This window comes from Nicotiana attenuata, chromosome 6 (assembly GCF_001879085.1).
Source record: "Nicotiana attenuata strain UT chromosome 6, NIATTr2, whole genome shotgun sequence".
Lineage (NCBI taxonomy): Eukaryota > Viridiplantae > Streptophyta > Magnoliopsida > Solanales > Solanaceae > Nicotiana > Nicotiana attenuata.
Genome location: NC_031994.1, coordinates 3,661,662 through 3,682,767, shown reverse-complemented (window position 1 = coordinate 3,682,767; position 21,106 = coordinate 3,661,662). Strand labels below are relative to the sequence as shown.

Genomic DNA, 21,106 nt, shown 5'->3' with positions numbered 1-21,106 from the left:
AAACTTCAATTCTTTGAGAAACTGTTTGATCGAAACCTATGTTGCTCGGATTCTCCAACAATGATATTGTGGAAGACTCACCTAAGCCACAGTCAACAGCACTGATTAAGGATTTAGAATCAGTAGGTCTGGTTCTTTGTATATATACTTTCTTTTATTCTTTTAGTACATATATAAGGTTCGAGCCTACTCTAACATTGTCTTCCATTGTGATTGTGAGGATAATATTATTTATTGGACCACCCCGAAAATGCAGTTGTTGAAACTTGAAAGACAGAGAGAATGCAAAATCTGAAGGGATTTCATTCATTGAACACTTTGCACAGTTACAATGCAGTTAGAATTAGAAACCTTCTTTGAGCAATTAACTACAAGGAAGTGCTACTAAAAACTGTTAAAGAAAGGAAGCTTATGAGATCTGGTAAATCTTCAGTAATAACTCATGTCGCGGCATCCCTCAATATAGGTTACTTTCTCTCAGATCACCTCCTGAATAACAGAGAAATGAACAAGATGTTAGAAAATAATAATGGTGTTGGAAAGTAAAATGTCGACTATGCAGTATCAGGCTCACCAAAATCCCTAGGTGTTTTGCACTTGTAACATTCTGCTCTGCTGGCATAGTTGTGCACACCACATCCTAATCTGTCAAACAACAAGGCAGTTATTTCAGTTAAAATCCCAAAGATAGTAAAAGGAGGAGAGTTGCGGCAGGCTAACAGTTAGCGTAAATATAGTAAATCTTATGGTGAATCCTCAGTTAAGATCCCTTGGATACAATTTGTTTGAAATAAGTTTAAATGTAGTGACATGATTAGTGAATATTCATATAGCCGACCCCAACTTATTTCGGATTGAGGCATAGGCGTTATTGTTGTTGTTGCAATATTGGACAGAAATGAGCTTAAATGGAACGACATGAACAGTGAAGATTCATATAGCCGACCCCGACTTGTTTGGAATTGAGACGTAGTTGTTGTTATTGAAGTAAATGTGAACTAACCTGCTGCAAAACCAATCGCCACTCTTCCAACCAGGAATAGCACTTGCATCATATCCATAACCTGTTGATGCCATCATTCCAATACCATAATAATCACTTTTTAAGGCACCACATCTATAGCAGTTTGTTCGACTCGCATAGTTGTGAGAACCACAGTTCATTGCACTGCAATACCAATCTCCAGCTAAGACTTCTGTTTTGTTTAGTCCATACATGGCAACATCAGCTGACGTTGCATATTTAGGGCAGCTGCATCGTTGGCATGCATCCCTTTTCTTGAAATTTATGTGTTGGCATGCAGCACACATCCAATCTCCACTGCTCATTTTATGTCTAACTGAAAGTGAACATGAAAATATGATGAGAACAAATTTGCATATGAGAAGCAAAATAGGCCATTTTAAGAAGCATGAAAAAACAACCGAGAAATCTTATTATTGTTTATCCATCTTTGAGGCCTCATTCTATAAAATGGTTATAGTTAACAAGGTCTCAGGTGAACATGAAATAGTGTCTGTATGCTAGAACTGCATTGCTTACACATGAACAATTATTTCATTCCAGGAAGAAATTTCGCGGCACATTAATCTTGTATTGAAGGGCTTAATTTTTTGAAAAACTTGGACTCAAGGCTGCATATTTTTGTGTGTGCAGAAGCTGGAAATCATGAATGGTTTGCTGAAATAATGAAATGATGAAATGAAACGCAGAAGGAAAATAAATCATCGATGCCTCACCTTTTGAAGATCTGAGCGTCTCAACTAGACGTAAACTCTTGAAGCTCAAGAAATGGTTTGCTGGAGGTAGTAATTTTGATGAATGGTCCGGGGAGGTTTATATAGTTGGAAGAACTCATTACTGGGCCCCAAAGTGTCCTTTTTGATCTGCTGTGAGCTTCAGACAGTTTCCTTAAATGGGATTCCACAAGATAGCGCAAATTTTCCAAAAAAGAGTTGGATAAACCAACTACTTTCCTTCCTTATTGACTGTAGAGGTATGGCTCTCTAATGCTGTCAACTGTCATATTCATGCATGTGAAGCATATTTTCTAGCAGAAATCCAATAATGCCCCTCCTTACCTGTTCGACGGTCCATTATTCTACTAAAAAGAGCTCCTCAAAATATTATTCTTTGTTCTGTATCCACTTCTAGTAGGTGTTATGAGGGGAAGATGTTATGTGAAAGGTGGTGGTCTTGCTAATATCAATGGACCCTCGAGATGATTTGGATTCACACGCTTACACTTTAGATGAGAATGTGTAATCCACATTGCCGATGCAAGCAACTGCCTGACACAAAGGCTAATGTCGTTCAGGTGGAAAATGGTCCAGGTTCTAAAGGGGCAAAAACTGTAACAATTTTACCACCAAGGAATCAATTCCCTCATAATTCAAGTCCTATTATTCTATTCTTGTGTTATATTCTTCTTAATAATTTAAAAGTGAACTGAAGTGGACTTCTTTTCATCTCCTGTTCTGTCAAGTCTGTGTTTACGTGTTTATTTTGACATAATACCAGTTTTAGAGCTCTTAATCACACATCTAGCTTTTCACCAAATAGATTGCCAAGAATATAAAAGCCTTTTATTGGCACACTAAGGTGCAGATACATGAATATGGAACAAAACGTGAGAGTTGCATTATTCCTGACAGTATTGAATACATCTTAAGAGAAATACCTCTTTCTTGACAGGTAGCTTTAACAATGTATTATGGTAAACGATTACACGGCGTTTACCTTTGTTTTTCATCAATAAAGAAATCAGTATTCTCTGAAGATTCTGAATGCGATGCATGGCACAAGATTTCAACTTTGTGACCCTGAAGCCCTGCAATTGTTTATATGATAAGTCAAAAGTTTAACCATCTTTGGCAACAATCAACGTAGTGATCTCTCGCTTACAGAGAAGGAAAAGAAGTGTAGCTGTGTAAGGTTATAACTTGACTTGGTTCAAAAGCCTTAAAAGGAGAATGCTAATATCTGAATTCCCTTACTAAAGAGACAGTTGATTATGCATTTATGTTAGGATAGTTTCAGCTAAGGTTCTAACTCGACAGCGGTTCCAATCAGTTTTAAATCAATGATCCAAGAATTGACAAATTGTCCTCACAGTTATAACTGTCAACAAATGAGTGAATACTACACAATGTATTGTCATTGATGAGTCACAGAAAAAAATCCAGGCCTCCCATACAAACACATAATATGGTGTTCTTATCGGGATAAATACAATATTAATGTGAGATTGACAATGCGTTGAAGCCATTTGACCAATTATCGGGGCCACAAATGCTGATATGGCAACCATAGATGATTCCACCTAAGCACAGAAGCTCGCGTGTTGACATAGGATTTGATAAGGAGGAATCCTAATCACCATTTTTAACCAGACAAGATGCATATTCTGGATAAGAAAACATCAGACAAAGCTCCATCTTTTATTCTATATATGTGACCATTCTGTAAAGGGGTCCAATCCTCCTCAATAATACTTGCCAAGAATCTATATCCTAATGGTAATGATCAAAATAGCCGTTGCTTTTGAATTTGCATATTCTTATTGTGCTGTCACAAGGTAAGTTTTAGCTAGAGCTACTTTTGATAATAGTGCTTAATTAAGATATATTCTTGTGATCTGTACAAATGACTTATTTGAAAAAGGGAGGGTGGGGGGTGGGGGGGGGGGGGGATAACTCATCGTATATTAACGACATTGATGATTGTGACCATAAAATCAAGAAGAATGATTGTAGATGCCCTCTATAGGTGTGTTCATTATAGCCAAATGAACACACAGAATGGTTTTAGCCGGGGTTCTCCACTACTTTTAGCAAGATCTCGGCTTGACAAGTGAGTTCACACTCTTATATCTCATCAGAATAAAGGGTCCTAAAGATTGATTGATATTGATTCTAAGTAAAGTCACTAGTAGTGGTAAAAAGGGAATTGGAAAAAAGCCAGAAAATCATTTTGGATAGCCCTTGTAGTGCCCCCACTATGGCCTGTTTTCTTATTGGTCTTCAGCATCGAAATAAACCATATCGAAATGAGTTCAGTTGGATATTTTTTGTTATTGTATCCAATGATTGGGTTGCTGGATCAAAGCACCATTTCAAAATACTAACGCGCTGATCCACTCTCAAGCAATGTAGCAGCAGGTAGCCACAGCTGCAAAGATATCAGGACGCCAAACAGCGATGGATCCAAGATTACACATTTGAAATTACGGGTTTAGAATTTAATGTTTGTTGAAATTTTAGTGATATTTGACATATGTATCTATGCTTTTTGTCGAAAATATTGGGAGGTTGAGCGCATTGACTATATAATCCGTCTGCCTCTGGTGCCAGGCGCTTTTATCTTCCGACTTCTCGCAGATACTTCACAATCATGGTTATAGGTGGCAAGCAACTCCAGCTAATTATTCTTTGGAAAATTCTCATTCTAGTCTCAACTATTAACTATTTCAGTTGCCTCATTTATCTCAAAAGTCAACCCACAAATCTCTCCTACATGCCCTTCTATCATCTTAAGAGAGGCAGATGCAGCCTTGGGAAAATGGTTCATCTGAACCCTATATCTTCGACACGGAACATAGATATATATATGCTACATCAACAACTGGTAAATCCAAACTCACAACTTCCAAAGTATAATGAGTTCGGCACTAAGATAGATTCTGGATCCGACTCTGATCATCTATGTCCATTCAGCTTATGTTTCTACCACAACATGAAAGAGAATACGTTTACGCCCGTCTAGATATCAAGGTTTTTAACTTGTCAGCAAACAGGACTAATCCTTTTGCAAAGGCTTTTATGGTTTATCCCACCCCCCACCACCACCCCACGCCCCACCCCTATAGATTAAAAAGGCAGCGCCGGACCATAAGGGTTTATTGTACGTAGTCTTACCCTGCATTTCTGCAAGAGGGTGTTTCCACGGCTTGAACCCGTGACTTCTTGGTCACATGACAGCAACTTTACCAATTACGCCAAGGCTCCCCTTCCCCCTCTATAGATTAAGACTTGAAAACTTCATTTGATGAATGATTAGCAAGGATATCTAGCATACATAAACAAAGTAATGTATAGTCCATCTTCTTTCCTGGTTTTCATAGTTCAACTTACAAATTGCAACACATCTGCAACCAATATGGATAAAGCTCATAATCCAGTCAAACCTGTTAAAAGTGACAAGTACTATATTTTGGCACAATAATTTTGTAGCAAAAGCCATACCAGTTGTTCCAAAAGCAAAAAGGTTACATTAGCTTGTTGGATATATAGTTCCATTGGTAGTTATACCTCCACTGCCCATACTGAACCTGGATAACATAACAAATTTGTAGTCAAATACTTTGTAACAGACCAACAGTGTGTAGCAGAATTACTTTTGAGCCAATTGCAAAAGGCTGCAACTCGAAAAAAACAGAATATATTCTTAAAAACACCTACATCAATATTCTTGTAAGCCAAATAAGCAAATTCCCATAATGTTCACACTCAGAAACATCCATTTTTGGGACAATGTATTGAACACAAGTTGTAGAACCTCTACCGATACTACTTAATTGTATAACTACTTTTACACTGTCAGTGTATAAACTTAAACTCATTTCAAAATTGGATCTTTTATCTCCTTTTCCTATGATATCAACTCAACTTGTATCAAACAAGAATACAAAAATTTATGAAGGCATGAAATGTTTTTGCACTCGATTGCAATAGTTTTTTAGGGGTCAAATTTCATTTCAAGTTCAAGTAATATATATATCGGCCAGTAAAAGATAACATTTATAATCTTGAAAATAAGAAACATTACATGCTAGGGTTGTGCATGGATAGGATCGGATTGGATTTAGCACATATCGAATCGGATTTCGGATTCTAGAAAATGCAATCCGATTCCGATCCGAATTAATATCCGATCGGATCGGATTTTAAAGATTGGATCGGATCAGATTTTCGGATTTCAGATCAGTTTATTATGCCTCAAAGTTGCAAACTCATATGTATATTTTCTTTGTAAAAGAGGCAATACAGTAAGAAAAATTCATGTTTCTGCAATTATGAGAGTACTATGGTGCCAATATATCTAAATCCATCAATTGTAAAGGTAATAACTTGGAGGAAAATGTAAAGGAAGTACTAATTATCCGAAATTAAAGTGTAGTATTTATACATGACCTAATAATTTCGGATTTCAAATCGGATCGGATCGGACCGTATTAAAATTATACCAATCTGAGATCCGAAATTTTAATAAACACAATCTGAAATGGAAAATCTGAAATTGAATGGATCGGTTCGGATTTCGCATATCCGACCCAAGTGAACAACCCTATTACATGCTACCTGATAATGTAAAAAATTCTATTAACTGTTCAAACTTGGACCTTTATCCCCTTTTTTCTATGACATCAACTTAGCTTTTGAGTACCAAAATCAGAACACAAAAGAATGACACACTCTTTCTCCCACCCTTCAACTGCACCTTTAACTATCTTCCACTTTCTCCCAGGCTCAGATCCCCCTTACAAATTCCTCCAAACCCACCCATCTTTTGCTCTTTTATCAAAATGCAAAAACATGGAGGACCTTAAAAAAGTGCATTCTCAGTTCATAAAATTTGGTTTACACAATACCCAATTTGCACTAAGCAAACTAATTGAATTTTGTGCAGTTAATCCTAATGCTGACTTGCCATATGCTTTATCAATCTTTAATACTACTGAAAACCCTAATCACGTTATGTTTAACATGATAATTAGGGGATACTCATTGAGTGAATATCCAAATTTAGCAATTGAATTTTATGAAAAATTGCTTTTTTCCGGTAATTTACCGAATTCTTATACATTTCCATTTGTTTTTAAATCTTGTGCTAAAGTTATGGATACCCAGATGGGGAAAGTGATTCATGGGCATGTTTTTAAGCTTGGGTTGATGACTGATGTTTATGTACATGCTTCACTTATTAATATGTATGCTCAAAATGGTGAATTGGATGATGCTAGATTGGTGTTTGATAAAAGTTCTGAAAGAGATGCTGTGTCTTTCACGGCATTGATTAATGGGTACGCGTTGAAGGGCCGTGTGGATGATGCTCGTCAGCTGTTTGATGAAATGCCTGTAAGAGATGTTGTTTCGTGGAATGCTATGATTTCAGGGTATACTCAGATGGGTCGGTTTGAGGAGGCGTTAATGTTGTTTGAGGAGATGAGAAAAGTGGATGTGACACCTTCGGTGAGCACGTTGTTGAGTGTTCTCTCTGCTTGTGCTCGTGCAGGTGAACTTAAATTAGGGAGTCGGGTGCAGTCGTGGATTGAAGATCATGGTCTTGGTTCGAATATACGTCTTGTGAATGCCCTTATTGATATGTATGCAAAATGTGGCAATATTGACAGTGCAAGGAACTTATTCGAGGGTCTAGAGGACAAAGATCTCGTATCGTGGAATGTTATGATTGGGGGTTATACACATACGGGCAATTATAGAGAAGCGTTGGCTGTTTTTCATCGAATGCAGCTGGCAAATATGGCGCCTAATGATGTTACTTTGTTGAGTATCCTTCCGGCTTGTGGGCATTTAGGTGCTCTAGATCTTGGCAAGTGGATACATGCTTATATTAACAAGCATTGTCAACACTTACAAAACACTTCTCTTTGGACTACTCTGATAAATATGTATGCAAAATGTGGAGCCATTGCAGCAGCAAAACAAGTCTTTCAGGGAATGAAAACTAAAACTTTAGCTTCATATAATGTGATGATCTCAGGGCTAGCAATGCATGGGGATGCATATGAAGCACTGGAGCTTTTCCGGAAAATGACAGAGGAAGGAATGAAGCCAGATGATATAACATTCGTCAGCATTTTAACAGCGTGTAGTCATGCTGGTTTAGTGGATCTTGGTCAGGAATATTTTAATACCATGATCCAAAGCTACAACTACACACCAAAGTTGCAACATTATGGATGTATGATTGACCTTCTAGGACGAGCAGGGAAATTCGATGAAGCAATGGCCATGATTGAAAGCATGGACGTGAAACCCGATGGTGCAATATGGGGTTCCTTGCTAGGGGCTTGTAGAATACACAAGAATCTTGAGTTAGGCGAATATGCTGCAAAGAACCTATTTGAACTGGAACCTGAGAATCCTGGGGCGTACGTGCTCTTATCCAACATCTATGCAGGTGCTGGGGAATGGGACAAAGTAGCATTGATAAGAACCTTTTTAAATGATAAAGGGATGAAGAAAGTTCCCGGCTGTACCTCCATTGAGATTGATAGAGTAGTCCATGAGTTTCTTGTTAGTGATAGAACACATCCGCAAAGCAACGATATTTATAAGATGCTAGATGAAGTTGATAGGCTATTGGAAATGGCTGGCCATGTTCCAGATACATCTGAGGTACATTATGAGATGGACGAGGAGTGGAAGGAGGGGAAGCTAAGTGAACATAGCGAGAAGTTGGCGATCGCCTTTGGATTGATCAGTACCAAACCAGGGACAACTCTCAGGATTGTTAAGAATCTTCGAGTGTGTGGCAATTGTCACGAAGCCACGAAGTTAATATCTAAGATATTTAATAGGGAGATCATTGCAAGAGATAGGAACCGATTTCACCATTTCAAGGATGGATTTTGCTCATGCATGGACTACTGGTGAACTGATAAAGATCAAGCAAGTGATGGCTCAGTATATGCTCTCATGTATTTGAGAGAAGCAAATAACAATATCCGATAAAGATGCTACTTCTATAGCTGAGAAAATAACTTGGTGTCGCAGATTATCCAAAATGTCGATCATTAAGATGGAGTGATGGACATAAATTTTGTACATTATTCTCTGTAAACTCCATTGACGATTTCAAATACTGCAACAGTGGTACGTAAGCTTTACAAAATATATACTGTAATCTTGAAATGGTCACGAAGAAGATACTGTTGCCAGTGGCATTAAATGATTCGCGGATTGCAAAAGGCATCAAAACCAGGTTATTTCATCTGATCAAGGTTATCAAGTTTAAGAAAAGAAGCTAATGCATTGTTAGCGAAAAGCCAACTTTATTATATTCACAATAATAGATATTGATGCTGGTAATACATAGACGGAGTGACATTTTTTTGGCGTGCACTATGCACTATTGCCGGGGATCAATAGAGGTTTCTACTTATCCCACGTGACTCGAACCTCTGACCTACTGATTGGACATACAGGCGTCTTGTCAACTGAGCCGACCTCTCTCATCAATCGCATAATTGTGTACTTAAACGGGGATTACAGTAATGTTGATATCAGAATAAAACGTAGTGCTAATATACTTGAAGAGATTAGTGATTCAATTGATTGTCAGAGATTGAGCCTTAGCCCTGTTTGAAGGAGTTTTGCCTAGCAGTTGCAAGAATAGTCTTGTCTGCTACAATAAAATATGCCATTCCAGCAGCTGTGGATACAATGAGTGCTTTAGCAGTTGGATTGAGATTTGCTCTTGCCCAAGGTGATATCTTCCCACAAGCCAACTGCATAATATTTCATCAAAATTTGATACATTAGAACACAAGTATATATTTGTATATTTGGTACGACGAAAAATGTTCTCTAAGAAATAACGGAGAGCCTTGGTGCAACTGGTAAAGTTGCTGCCATGTGACCGGAGGTCACGGGTTTGAGCCGTGGAAACAGCCTCTTGCAGAAACGCAGCTGCATACAGTAGACCCCTATGGTCCGGGCTTCCCCGTACCCCGCGCATACCGCGAGCGAGCTTAGTGCACCAGGCTGCCCTTTTTGTTCTCTAAAAAATAACTCATTTCATTTGCTGGTGGTTGGTTAACATGTTCCACCAAATGCATGAAGATGATTCACTTTTGGACGGAAGTCATTTTCTTTCACAATTACCTCACAACTTTAACGACTCTTAGATATTACTATCAATCTTTAATACTCTATCGGACAAAACACAAACTAAATCTCGAAAAATATAGATATAGATAGTGTAGCTTACAGTTGGAATGGCAGTTGCAACTGTTGCAACAACTGCTGCCTTTGCTCCTGCAACTACTCCTTCTGCATATACAATAAATATCATTCATTAGTTGATCAAGTTATAATGAAAAATCAAGGGTGGGGGGGGGGGGGTGGGGGGGGTTGTGGGGTTGAGGTACAAGCCAAGAAAGACAAAAGTACCATGAGAGCAACGCTTAGCCATGGCTAATTTTTGGTCCACTGAAGCCAAACTCACATTCTTTGCCATTTTAGTTTGTATTTGAAAAACTTTCAACTGAAGAAGAAGATAGGAAAGTAATATTTCTGCTTTGCAAGATTGAGTTAATTTATGAGTGCAACAAGAATGGATATTTATAGGCATTTTAGGGCTTTAGGTTGGACAACAGTTTGATGGTTTTGGTTTATTTCCAACGTCCGAGTAACTAGTTTTGTTTCAATCTATTTACTATTTAAAAGAGTACTATGTACTGTGTATTTGCAGGTTACCAGGTTCGTGTTGTGGTCGCCTCGGGGTGGAATAGATAAAATTCCTCAATCCTTAATAGAATTTAGAGTTTTGAGAATGAAAAAAATATTCTAATAAGATCCGTTTGCCCTTTAATAGACCTTACGCGTACGAATCCGAATTAGTCGGACCCTAAAACGGATACTAAATCCCGAGTGAGAAAAAAAAGTTCATGTTGTGTTCGCCTCGTGGTGGAATAGATAAGATTCTTGAATCCTTAATCAAAGGTCTCGAGTTCGAGCTTTAAAAATAAAAAAAACTATTCTGTTAAAAATAGACCTTACGTGATACAAATTAGTCGGACTCCAAAATGGATACTTAATCCGAGCGGAAAAAAGGTTGCTGTTGTGGTCGGTTCATAAGATTTGTTTGTCGGTACATGAACTGGACTGAATTGTCTGAAACTATGGATTTTAATAATTAAGTACTCAGATAGGAGCAAGTTCTGATGAGTGAAGAATACTCACAGGCAAGAATATATAGTCAAGATTAATAATAATATTATTAAACTGGAAAGTGTTATGATGATATTTTTGAGTAATAAAGAATAATAATAATAATATTATTAAACTGGATAGTATTTTGGTGACATTTTTAAGTAATAAAAATTAATAGTAATATCATAAGTGTTATAGTTAAAGCAAGTAATATAAAGTTAAAGCTACTCAGCTATTTATATAACATAATTATTATTTGGAGAGTTAAAGAAGTATTTTTCTTACCACAAATTTTTCAAATACATTTTATATAATTTAAATTGTTAACTATCGCAAGTTATTGTATTACTTATATAACTTCTAAATATATAAATCTTTTTAAAATACAACTTATAGATTTTATGAAACCAAAAAAAAAAAAAAAAACAACTTATAGATTACCACCAAAGGATGTGGTGCAATGGATGGGACTGCTCCTCCCTTAACTAGAGGTCTCGAGTTCGAGCCCTGGGTATGAAAAAATCCTTGGTAGGGAGCGCTTCCCCCCGAAAGGGGCCCTATGCGACGCGAATCCGGATATAATCGGGCTCCAATACAGTTACCTGACGTCGGGTGGGAAACCAAAAAAAAAAACTAACTTATAGATTTTATGTCTGCATTCATATCGGAAATTACCTCGTACACAGAATCATGTCAGAAATAAGATAATTAGTATGAAAAATGACTTTCGACCATAAAAAATGGATCGCTTTCTCTATTTTGATGAAATAATAAAATAAATCTTTTTTAATGAAAAGTAATTTTCATTAATATTTTCTTGAAAATAACTTTCGCCCCAAATACAACAGGGCAGACTGACTAGTGGTTTTGGGAATTAAGGACAAAATGGCATTCCCAAAAGCCAAAACCCATGGGTATAAAAAGCTACTCATCTAAGTGCGTGCATTTTAGGATCTAGTGCCTTATCTACGAGTGATTTTATTTTGTGTTTCACACAACTTATACTAGTTGTATGATGTCTTTTTTTATCTTACATATTTGTGGACTCATATTTTACATATCTGGGTCCACAAAATTCTGAGACCCACACAGTTGTGAGACAAAAAAAATGCCTCACACAACTAGTGTCAGTTGTGTGATGCACAAAATAAAATTTTTCCTCATCTACTCTCTAGGCTTTCCTCAATTTTAATGAATCAACCATGTATTTAAGTTATATATAGTGGTGCAAACCTTTTATTATGAGTGAATTTTAATTTGTAATATAGTATAGTATTAGCTACTTATTATTTTTACAAATTATCAATTTTTTAAAGGTAATTACCTAATAAGTGATATAATTTCCTAAATAATTTTTTTACACTATCAGTGCACTCCTAAACACAACGTTTAATACCCCATTCCTTGAACGTTTTTCGACACTGTTTTCGTCACTCTTATTTAGTCATAAAAATGTGATGACATGCATATTTAAGACCATCAGGTTCAAAATATCTTATAGCCACACAAATGTTACAGTATATTTAATCTCAAAAATTTTTCTTAAACTGTATTGAGTCAAACTACGCTACATAAATTGAAAAGGAAGAAATACTTGGAAATAGTTTGCTATTGTTTTGTTTTATTTTAGATTCGTTTGTTTAAAACTCCAGTTTACTTAAAAGTTACACCCATATAAGAGTATCTATACGTATGACAAATATTTGATTAATATCCTAAAGCTACACTTATAAAAGTTACAATTAGATGTTGTAGTCTTGAGATGGTTATGTTGTCCGATTTAATCTGTATATATTGAGAGTATAAAAAGTTTACATTATCGTAACTTAATCTATTAGAACTGATTGTATGCCTTATTTTTTAGGTTATTAATTTCACTTATTAATGATAGTTACTTATAGTTATATTGTAGGTGATAGGGTTGAGCATATATCGGGTAAAATCGATAATTCGAACCGTTAAATATTTATTGGGTTATCAGTATCGGGTTATTGGGTTAACGGTTCGGTAACGGTTTAGAATTTTTTCACTATTGGGATATCGGTTCGGGCCTCGGTTTGCCAATTTTGTTAAGGGAAACTTACACAAATGTCCCAAATAAATCTCAACTTACCAACCTCTAGCCATTAGTCATAGACTTACCAAAACTAGCCAACAAAAATTAAAAAATCAAATAATAGGGTTTTTTCTCTCAAAGAATCACATGCAAAAATCACCTTCCATATTTTTAAGCGTGATTAGCAACATTAGATACAAGACGGAAAGGAAATTTCATGGACGGGGTAGCAAATAAGGTGATGAAATACAAAAATCTATACAATATTCCAAAAATCTAAACAAAAAAGGAACTTTTTCAATGGGTATAGTTGAAATTCATTGAAAATATATAGATAAATCAATATACAAAATTTGAGGAAGATTGGAGGTGATTTGGCCTGGTTTTGTATCAAAATTCGTAATTAAATCGAGTTCAAAAAAGTCTTCTGCGACACATGTATCAAACATGTATCACGCATGTATCAGACACACAGGTATACATGGATATACATGTGATACACAATTGATACAAATATGATACATATGTTATACACAAATGATACACAATGTGATACACATGTCATTTTTTTTCATGTTCAGCTTTTACTTCGAATTTTCAATTCAAACCAACTCAAAACTTCACCAAATCATCCCAAAACTGAGATTCAAGCTCCTTGAGTTGTGCCCAATCTATTCTAATAACACCCACTCAAAACAAAACAAAAATTTGATATTTTTTGCTACAAATAGCTAATTGGCTAGTTTGGCTAATATTAGTAATATTTTATCAATTGGCCAATTTTTGTAATGAGCTACTTATAAATGGACATAGCTGGTAATTTTCCTTTTGTTAATAGGTTAACCGATAACCCAATAAGAATTAATAAAATTACGATTTTACCCTTAAGTATTACGACTTTACTCTTAAGTATATACTTTACCCTTAAGTATAAAATTACCGCACTATTCAGTTGCTTCATCTTCATTCTTCATAGACCTTACTAGTTACTCCTAGCGTAAGTCTTTAGTCTTATACATTAGGCTTTTAATTTATATAACAAAATTCATCTTCATATTGGTATTTTTGACTGTTAATGATTCTTTATTTCTTAATTTTGTGAGCTCACATTGTGCAGCCTATACCTACTACCAATTTCTCTTCGCACTTATCAATTCTCAACCGACAATCTTCGTCAGTTTCGGTATATTTTCTAACATTATTCTTCTGTACAGTACGCTGAGCTTTGACAACAGGACAACATTTTCTTGCCTTCTAGGTGTTTTTCATTTCTGTGTTAGTATTGCCCATGCACACATCAAGGTTTTGCTCTATGGTTTCTTTTTTCAGGTTAGGCGTTTGACAAACAACATCCAGCTTATCTTAGACTGTTAGTACTATATGTTTGGACTTGTTAATTTTAAGGTGAAATTACTACTTGTATTATTATTAATGTATTTGGACAACTGTTGTTGAAGAATTAGTACTATTCCAGTTGTGGCCACTGGACAGAACGTAGAAATGGGTAGTATACTATATGTGAATTCACCTCTTTTTTGCTTAACTCAAGTGAATAGTCTTCTCTTTTTTGCTTAACTCTAGATTGAGTTATCTTATCGGGTACACCGATAACCGAACCGATAATGATCAATAACCGATCAACCGATAACCGATAACCGATATCTTATCGGTTCGGTTATAGGTTTAAAAAATTTGTAAACCGATAACCGATATGCTAAATCGATAATATTCATAACCGAACTGAACCGACTGATGCCCACCCCTAGTAGGTGACCTACTAATATAAAATTTTTTGTTTGTTCATATATAAAAATTAAACTCATTGTTGCCGGTCCTTAGCGAGATTGACTGCTTGCACTTTTAAACTATGCTCGAACTCTCCTAAGATGCAATAAGGTACGTGTACGATCCTCCAAAGGTAGTGTAACTTTTGAGAATCCGACACAAGTAGGATAATATTTTAGGGAGTCCGAGCAATATAGTAGCTTTTCTAAAATATACTCTGCAGGTCTCCCTATTTGATGGACCACTATTGCATAAAGGAAGTAATGTAGCTTTAACTCATCCTTCAGATTCTAAGATGACTTTATTTTGTTGCTGACAGTAAATTTTAGGTTAAATTTTTACAAATGTAACTGCTCTGATTTGATTAGAGTAGGTTAAAAAAACAATTTTACTTTGATATGAATTATAACTGCAGCCTTAAAATCTCATTAGTTCATGATTCTCAAATTGAAAAGTCATCAAAACCAGGTGATCACTTTATTTGATTGAGCTTATAGAATTGACCAAAAAATAAAAAAAAAATAAAAAAAGCAAATGCAATGCTTAATAAAAACCAATTTTATTATATTCACAACAAAAGATGTTGATGGTGGTATTACATAAACAGAATCACATTTTGATTCACTATCTCATTTCATGTGACTCGAACTTCTAACCTACTGCTTTGACTTAGAGGCGTTTCGTCAACTGAGACGACCTCTCTTATCAATCACGCGCATAAAAACTAGAAATTACAGTAATATTGATATGAAATAAAACTTAGTGCTAAAATAAATACTTAAAAAGTTAAATTAGTGATTCAATTAATGTTGCCCTGTTTGAAGGAGTTTTGCCTAGCAGTAGCAAGAATAGTCTTGTCTGCTACTATAAAATATGCCATTCCAGCAGCTGTTGAGACAATGAGTGCTTTAGCTGTTGGATTGAGATTAGCTCTTGCCCAAGGTAGCATTTTCCCACAAGCCAACTGCATATTTCATCAAATTTGAAACATTAGAACAAAAAGAATATTGTCTTAAGGATGTGTTTGGTACGACGAGAAATATTTTCAATTAAGTTATTTTTTGGTATTTACAACAACAACAATAATATATCTAGTGTGACTTCACAAGTAGGAGCTGAGAAAGGTAGTGTGTACGCAGATCTTACCCCTATCTTGTGAAGGTAAAGAGGTCTATCGTCTAGGGTGAAGTTGTTTTCTAATGTTTGATTATCAAAAAATATTGCCTAGAGAGGGCAACGACCTCCTCACTAAAATATAATACTAAAATATCCAATCAAATACAGTCAGACCTCTCTATAACAACATCCCTATATAACAATATTTTACGATAAAAACCAATTTTCATGCTATATTATAATATATGTTCTATATAATAGCACTTTGCTACAACATCCAAAAATATCTGGAACAAACGAGAGTGTTATAGAGATGTTTGACCGTACTATTCAGTTTGCAAATATTATTATCAATATTTTAATTTTATTAATAAATACAATATCTTTTCTCCGAGACATATTTTTTTCACATTCCAACTAAACACTAAAAAATGAAGTTATATTCGGAAAATGACTTCCACGGTACAAAACACAGCCTAGATATTGAAAAATATAGAAATAAATAGTGTAGCTTACAGTTGGAATGGCAGTTGCAACTGTTGCAACTACTGCTGCTTTTGCTCCTGCAACTACTCCTTCTACATATACAAACATGATATTAATTAGATGATCAAATTAATGGAAAAATAAAGGGGGGGGGGGGGGGGTGCTGAGGTACAATCCAAGAAAGAAAAAGTACCATGAGAACAACGTTTAGCCATGGCTAGTTTTTGATCCACTGAAGCTAAACTCACATTCTTTGCCATTTTCAGTTTGTATGAAATTAAAACTTTCGAATGATGAAGAAGATATATAAGATAGTAAATGCTGATTTGCAAGAATTGATGAGTTTGAGAGTGCAGTAAGAATGAATATTTTTATAGGCATTTCAGTGATGAAAGTTTGGACAAGAGTTTGATGGTTTTGGATAATTTCCAACGTCCCAGTCACTTGTTTTGTTTCGCACTTTTTCTTTACTATGTACTCCCTCCGTTTCATATTAAACGAGGTACTTTCCTTTTTAGTCTCTTCCAAAATAAATGATACATTTCTAAATTTGGAAATAATTCAACTTTAAACTCTTTATTTTATCTCTTTTGCCCTAAATAAAAGCTTTTATAGTCACACAAATGGTATGACCCCACAAACCTTTTAACCCTTAAGCTTTTAAGACCACAACTTTCAAAAGTATTCTTCTTTTTTCTTAAATTCCGTACCGAGTCAAACTACCTCAAACAATATAAAATGGAGGGAATAGTACGTACTGGGATTTTTCAGTTTTGTGAGTACTTATTATAAAGTAGTTTATTCTACTAGGTTCCTGTTTGTCGGTACATGAACCAGATTAAAATTAAATATGGAGTTTTAAATATTAAGTATTGGACTTAGGAGCACGTGTTGGACACTGTAATTATGATGGCTTTATTGGTGAGCAACTATGTTTTTGGATATAATGGACTGGCAATACAAGAAAATGAGAAAATGATAGTGCCTTTGATATGACAGGAAGTTATTTTTCGTAGAAATTATTTAAATTTTGTGCGTTGAGATTCGATATTCTATTATATACCATCAAATTTAATAAAAAAAATTTAACAAATATACGAGATTTGAGCCGAAATTATGAGTTCAGTTGACCTGAGTGGTTTTGGGAACATAAGGACAAAAGGCACTCCCGAACAGCCAAAACAATAGGTAAAAGGCCAATTATCTAAGTGCGTGCCTTTAGGATAGCGTACCTGCTACCTAGTCCATCAAACTTTAACACCTGCCCAAAATGTATGGACCGTCATTTTCTTCAATTTTGATGAATTAATCTTTGATACACCACCAAAAATTGTGGTTGAGTTTCCTTAATTAAAAGTTTTGGATTCGAATTCGAAGTATGAAATCGTATTTGAGTTGGTTAGTTCAGCTGTATTTCATCGCATCGTGTTGGTTAGTTTGTGTTCTGAGTGCTTTTGTAGAGAAATGAGACGCTTAGTCTCTTAAGTTGATCTTTTAGTTGGAAAAGTCAATCGGAAGTTGATTTGTGAGTAAACGATCTCGGAATTTATTTTTTTTTATGATTCGGATAGCTTCGTGAGGTGATTTGGGATTTAGGAGCGTGATCGGAATGTGTTTTGGAGGTCCGGGGTAGATTTAGGCTTGAATTGGCGAAATTAGAATTTTGGCGTTTTCCGGTTGGTAGTGAAAATTTTGATATAAGGGTTGAAATGGAATTCCGAAAGTTGGAGTAGGTCCGTTGTGTCATTTGAAACGTGTGTACAAAATTTCAGGTCATTCGGACGAGGTTTGATAGACTTTCTGATCGAAAGCGGAATTTAGAAGTTTTGGAATTTCTTAGGCTTGAATCCGATGATGATTTGATGTTGTTGTGAGCGTTCCGAAGATTAGAACAAGTTTGAATGATGTTATGGGATGCGTTGGCATGTTTGGTTGAGGTCCCGACGGCCTCGGGTGAGTTTCGGGTGGTTAAACGGATCAAACTCTTGTTTTGAAAGTTGCAGATTTTCCTTCAGTTCTGTTGCAGAAGTTTCTTCTTCGCGATCGCGTGAGGAGGCTCGCGATCGCGTAGAGCAGTTGTAGAGGTAGTCTAGGTTGTTCTTCGCGTTCGCGTATTTGGGGCTGCGATCGCGGGAGTTGTTCAGGTAAAGCATCGCGAACGCGTGGGTTAGGTCGCGTTCGCGTAAGGTTAAGTGGACCGGAGTTGGACCACGCGTTGTTAATCGCGAACGCGGTTAGTGGTCCGCAATCGCGTAGGAGTGAGGGGGCAGAGCATCGCTTTCGCGTGGAGAGGGACGCGTTCGCGCAGAGTTATTTTAGGAGCCAGCGAAGTTGTTCTTCGCGATCGCGAGGTGCTTTCCGCGATCGCGATTAAGGAATTTAAATCCCTGGGCAGAATGTTTAAATAGCCATCTTCGCGAATTTTAGGTCATTTCTCACCATTGTTGGCCGGGTTAGAAGCTTTTTGAGAGGGATTGAAGAGGGAATCGAAGGAAAACACTTGGAGGTAAGATTTTTGAACTCGATACTCGATTCCATGGCATTATTTCACTGATTAGACTTGACATTAATGGAAAATAAGGGTTAAATTTGAGGAAATAGAGCTTGTTATTGGAGAGTGTAAATTGGGAATTTGAGGGTCCATTTGGGGTTCGATTTTGATGTTCTTGATATGTATAGACTCGTGGGAGGATAAGGATTCTAGTGATGTGATTTTTATCGAAATCCGAGACGTGGGCCCGGGGGTCGGGTTTGGCCAATTTCGGGATTTTTTAGTAAATTTTGTTATTTTCGCGTGGGTTTTGTTCCTTTAGCCTATTTTGATGTTATGATTCTGATTTTGGATAGATTCAAAGCGAGTTGAGGCCGTTTCGAGAGGTAAAGGCATCGCGAGCTAGAGTTTGGACCGGATTGAGGTAAGTAACGATTGTAAATATTGTCCTGAGGTATGAAACCCCGGATTTCACATCGTTATGCTATTTTGAGGCGACGCACACGCTAGATGACGAGCGTGGGGTCGTGCATCGTTGGGAATTGTGACTTGGTCCATCCCGTACGACTATTGAGTCGCGTATTTAATTGGAATCTGTTTGATATTGTTATATTTTGGAAAGTATTATTATGTTTGGGGCTAAATGCCGTGATTGGGGCCTTGTGCTGATTGTTTGGACCCTTAGAGGCTTTTTACTATTGTTTCCTCACTGTTTTGATGATATTTACACTCAGTCATGCTATACTTTCACTGATTTCATAACTCGGATTTATTTACTCCTTTTGATTTTATAATTGATATTTTGAGCCGAGTATCTGTTTACTATTAGCCCGAGGGGCTTGAGTGAGTTGTAACTGAGTGACGCCGAGGGCCTACGTCGTGAGGATATCATGGGATCGGGCTGCGTGCCGCAACGAGTTGTACAGATTCTGATATATGAGAGGCCGAGGGCCTGATTTATTATGCCATGAGATGGCTTGTGATAGCGCTTGGGCTGTAAGAGCCCCTCCGGAATCTGTACACCCCCAGTGAGCGCGGGTACTCAGTGTGTGTGATGTGATATTGCCCGAGGGGCTGTTGTTGTTCATGTTGTTGCCCGAGGGGCTGATACGAGTGATTGTGAGGTAGCCCGAGGGGCTTGTTCTGTTGATATTATGCCCGATGGGTGATTTATGGTACTTGTTTTGCCCAGGGGGATATTTACGTTTCTATCCTTTTACTCACTGTTTTCATCACTCGTTTGGACTATTGGAAGATATTTTAAAAGGTTTTACTGAACTGAGTTGTCTTTTTACGAGTTTTATTGCTTTACTGCATTGTTCTAGACTTATACTGTTTGCTGTAGCGTCATGACGTGGTTTACGTATTTTCTTACTGCTCATCTGCCTTTACCTTTATTACTTACTGAGTTGGCGTACTCACATTACTCCCTGCACCTTGTCTGCAAATCCAGGAGTCTCGGATCGCGATAATGAGTGCTGATTTGCTTTCCAGCGGATCCTCGGAGTTGACTAGGTAGCTACTTGGCGTTCGCAGCCCAGTGCTTCTCCTTCCTATCTTATTTAGCCTTGTATTAGCATTGCTCCCGGACTATGTTGACTTTTCTTACTCCTAGACGAGATGTAGTTGCTCATGACTGGTGACACCCTGATGTCGGGCTGTGTTATGTTTCCGCATTGTTTATTTCTACTTATATTATGGGATTTTATCTAATTAATGGTTTTAAATGATCTATTATAAATGTTTGATTGCTTTTGGGGTTTGTGTCGGCTGGCCTAGTTTAACGATAGGCGCCATCACGACCGGGTCCGTTTTAGGGTCGTGACAAGTAAATAGTCTTTTTCCACGATATATTCAAATAAATTTGGATTTTTTTACATTAATAGCCAACCGATTTACTATTTACTTTTCATAGATTGTATACATAGAATATACAACGATTATATACAGTTGTACGTATATTAATCATGAATTATAAATATATTATATATTGCCGATTATTTTAAGCGATTGAATAAGCGACTATTTAGGTAATTCTTCATAAACTAAGTAGTTGTGGAGTTGTGGATACTAATTAATTCATTGGCTTGACATGTCGGAAGAAGCATGTTATACTTATTTGATATATGCTAAAGACATCCGCGGTATAATACCGATAACCTCGCAAACATAAATTTTCCAATTCAAATTGCGGAGAAGTTTGTATATTTATA

General features: G+C 36.5%; 4 protein-coding genes across 5 annotated transcripts; 1 reads left to right on the top strand and 3 right to left on the bottom strand.

Moving 5' to 3' along the window:
- Positions 281 to 5,988, bottom strand: LOC109226506 (zinc finger Ran-binding domain-containing protein 2-like). Of its 2 annotated transcripts, XM_019391282.1 has the most exons (6): positions 5,828 to 5,988; positions 5,245 to 5,330; positions 2,741 to 2,831; positions 1,004 to 1,340; positions 575 to 645; positions 281 to 489 (listed from the first exon to the last, which is right to left on the bottom strand). In XM_019391282.1, exons 2-6 carry the CDS (start codon positions 5,296 to 5,298, stop codon positions 458 to 460), a joined length of 585 nt encoding a protein of 194 aa, XP_019246827.1. In that variant the 5' UTR covers positions 5,299 to 5,330; positions 5,828 to 5,988; the 3' UTR covers positions 281 to 457. The 2 variants fall into 2 exon arrangements, with proteins under 2 accessions (XP_019246827.1, XP_019246828.1); XM_019391283.1 differs by lacking the exons at positions 2,741 to 2,831; positions 5,245 to 5,330; positions 5,828 to 5,988 and adding an exon at positions 1,741 to 1,846.
- LOC109226504 (pentatricopeptide repeat-containing protein At1g08070, chloroplastic) lies at positions 6,417 to 8,954 on the top strand. Its single transcript, XM_019391280.1, has one exon. It carries the CDS (start codon positions 6,466 to 6,468, stop codon positions 8,677 to 8,679), a length of 2,214 nt encoding a protein of 737 aa, XP_019246825.1. The 5' UTR covers positions 6,417 to 6,465; the 3' UTR covers positions 8,680 to 8,954.
- On the bottom strand, positions 9,056 to 10,440 carry LOC109226505 (early nodulin-93-like). The gene is made up of 3 exons (XM_019391281.1): positions 10,198 to 10,440; positions 10,016 to 10,077; positions 9,056 to 9,533 (listed from the first exon to the last, which is right to left on the bottom strand). Exons 1-3 carry the CDS (start codon positions 10,376 to 10,378, stop codon positions 9,378 to 9,380), a joined length of 399 nt encoding a protein of 132 aa, XP_019246826.1. The 5' UTR covers positions 10,379 to 10,440; the 3' UTR covers positions 9,056 to 9,377.
- On the bottom strand, positions 15,344 to 16,772 carry LOC109228152 (early nodulin-93-like). Its single transcript, XM_019393329.1, has 3 exons — positions 16,596 to 16,772; positions 16,433 to 16,494; positions 15,344 to 15,764 (listed from the first exon to the last, which is right to left on the bottom strand). The coding sequence occupies exons 1-3, from the start codon at positions 16,660 to 16,662 to the stop codon at positions 15,600 to 15,602; spliced, it is 294 nt and encodes a 97-aa protein (XP_019248874.1). The 5' UTR covers positions 16,663 to 16,772; the 3' UTR covers positions 15,344 to 15,599.

Coding starts and splice junctions, on each gene's coding strand:
- LOC109226506 (XM_019391282.1), bottom strand. CDS start 5,298: ATGGAACTATATATCCAACAAGCTAATGTAACCTTTTTGCTTTTGGAA. Junction 1,341..2,740: donor TTTATTGATGAAAAACAAAG/GTAAACGCCGTG, acceptor GTTCACTTTCAG/TTAGACATAAAATGAGCAGT. Junction 646..1,003: donor GGCGATTGGTTTTGCAGCAG/GTTAGTTCACAT, acceptor GTTGTTTGACAG/ATTAGGATGTGGTGTGCACA.
- LOC109226504 (XM_019391280.1), top strand. CDS start 6,466: ATGACACACTCTTTCTCCCACCCTTCAACTGCACCTTTAACTATCTTC.
- LOC109226505 (XM_019391281.1), bottom strand. CDS start 10,378: ATGCCTATAAATATCCATTCTTGTTGCACTCATAAATTAACTCAATCT. Junction 10,078..10,197: donor GGCTAAGCGTTGCTCTCATG/GTACTTTTGTCT, acceptor TTGTATATGCAG/AAGGAGTAGTTGCAGGAGCA. Junction 9,534..10,015: donor TTGCAACTGCCATTCCAACT/GTAAGCTACACT, acceptor AATATTATGCAG/TTGGCTTGTGGGAAGATATC.
- LOC109228152 (XM_019393329.1), bottom strand. CDS start 16,662: ATGGCAAAGAATGTGAGTTTAGCTTCAGTGGATCAAAAACTAGCCATG. Junction 16,495..16,595: donor GGCTAAACGTTGTTCTCATG/GTACTTTTTCTT, acceptor TTGTATATGTAG/AAGGAGTAGTTGCAGGAGCA. Junction 15,765..16,432: donor TTGCAACTGCCATTCCAACT/GTAAGCTACACT, acceptor TGAAATATGCAG/TTGGCTTGTGGGAAAATGCT.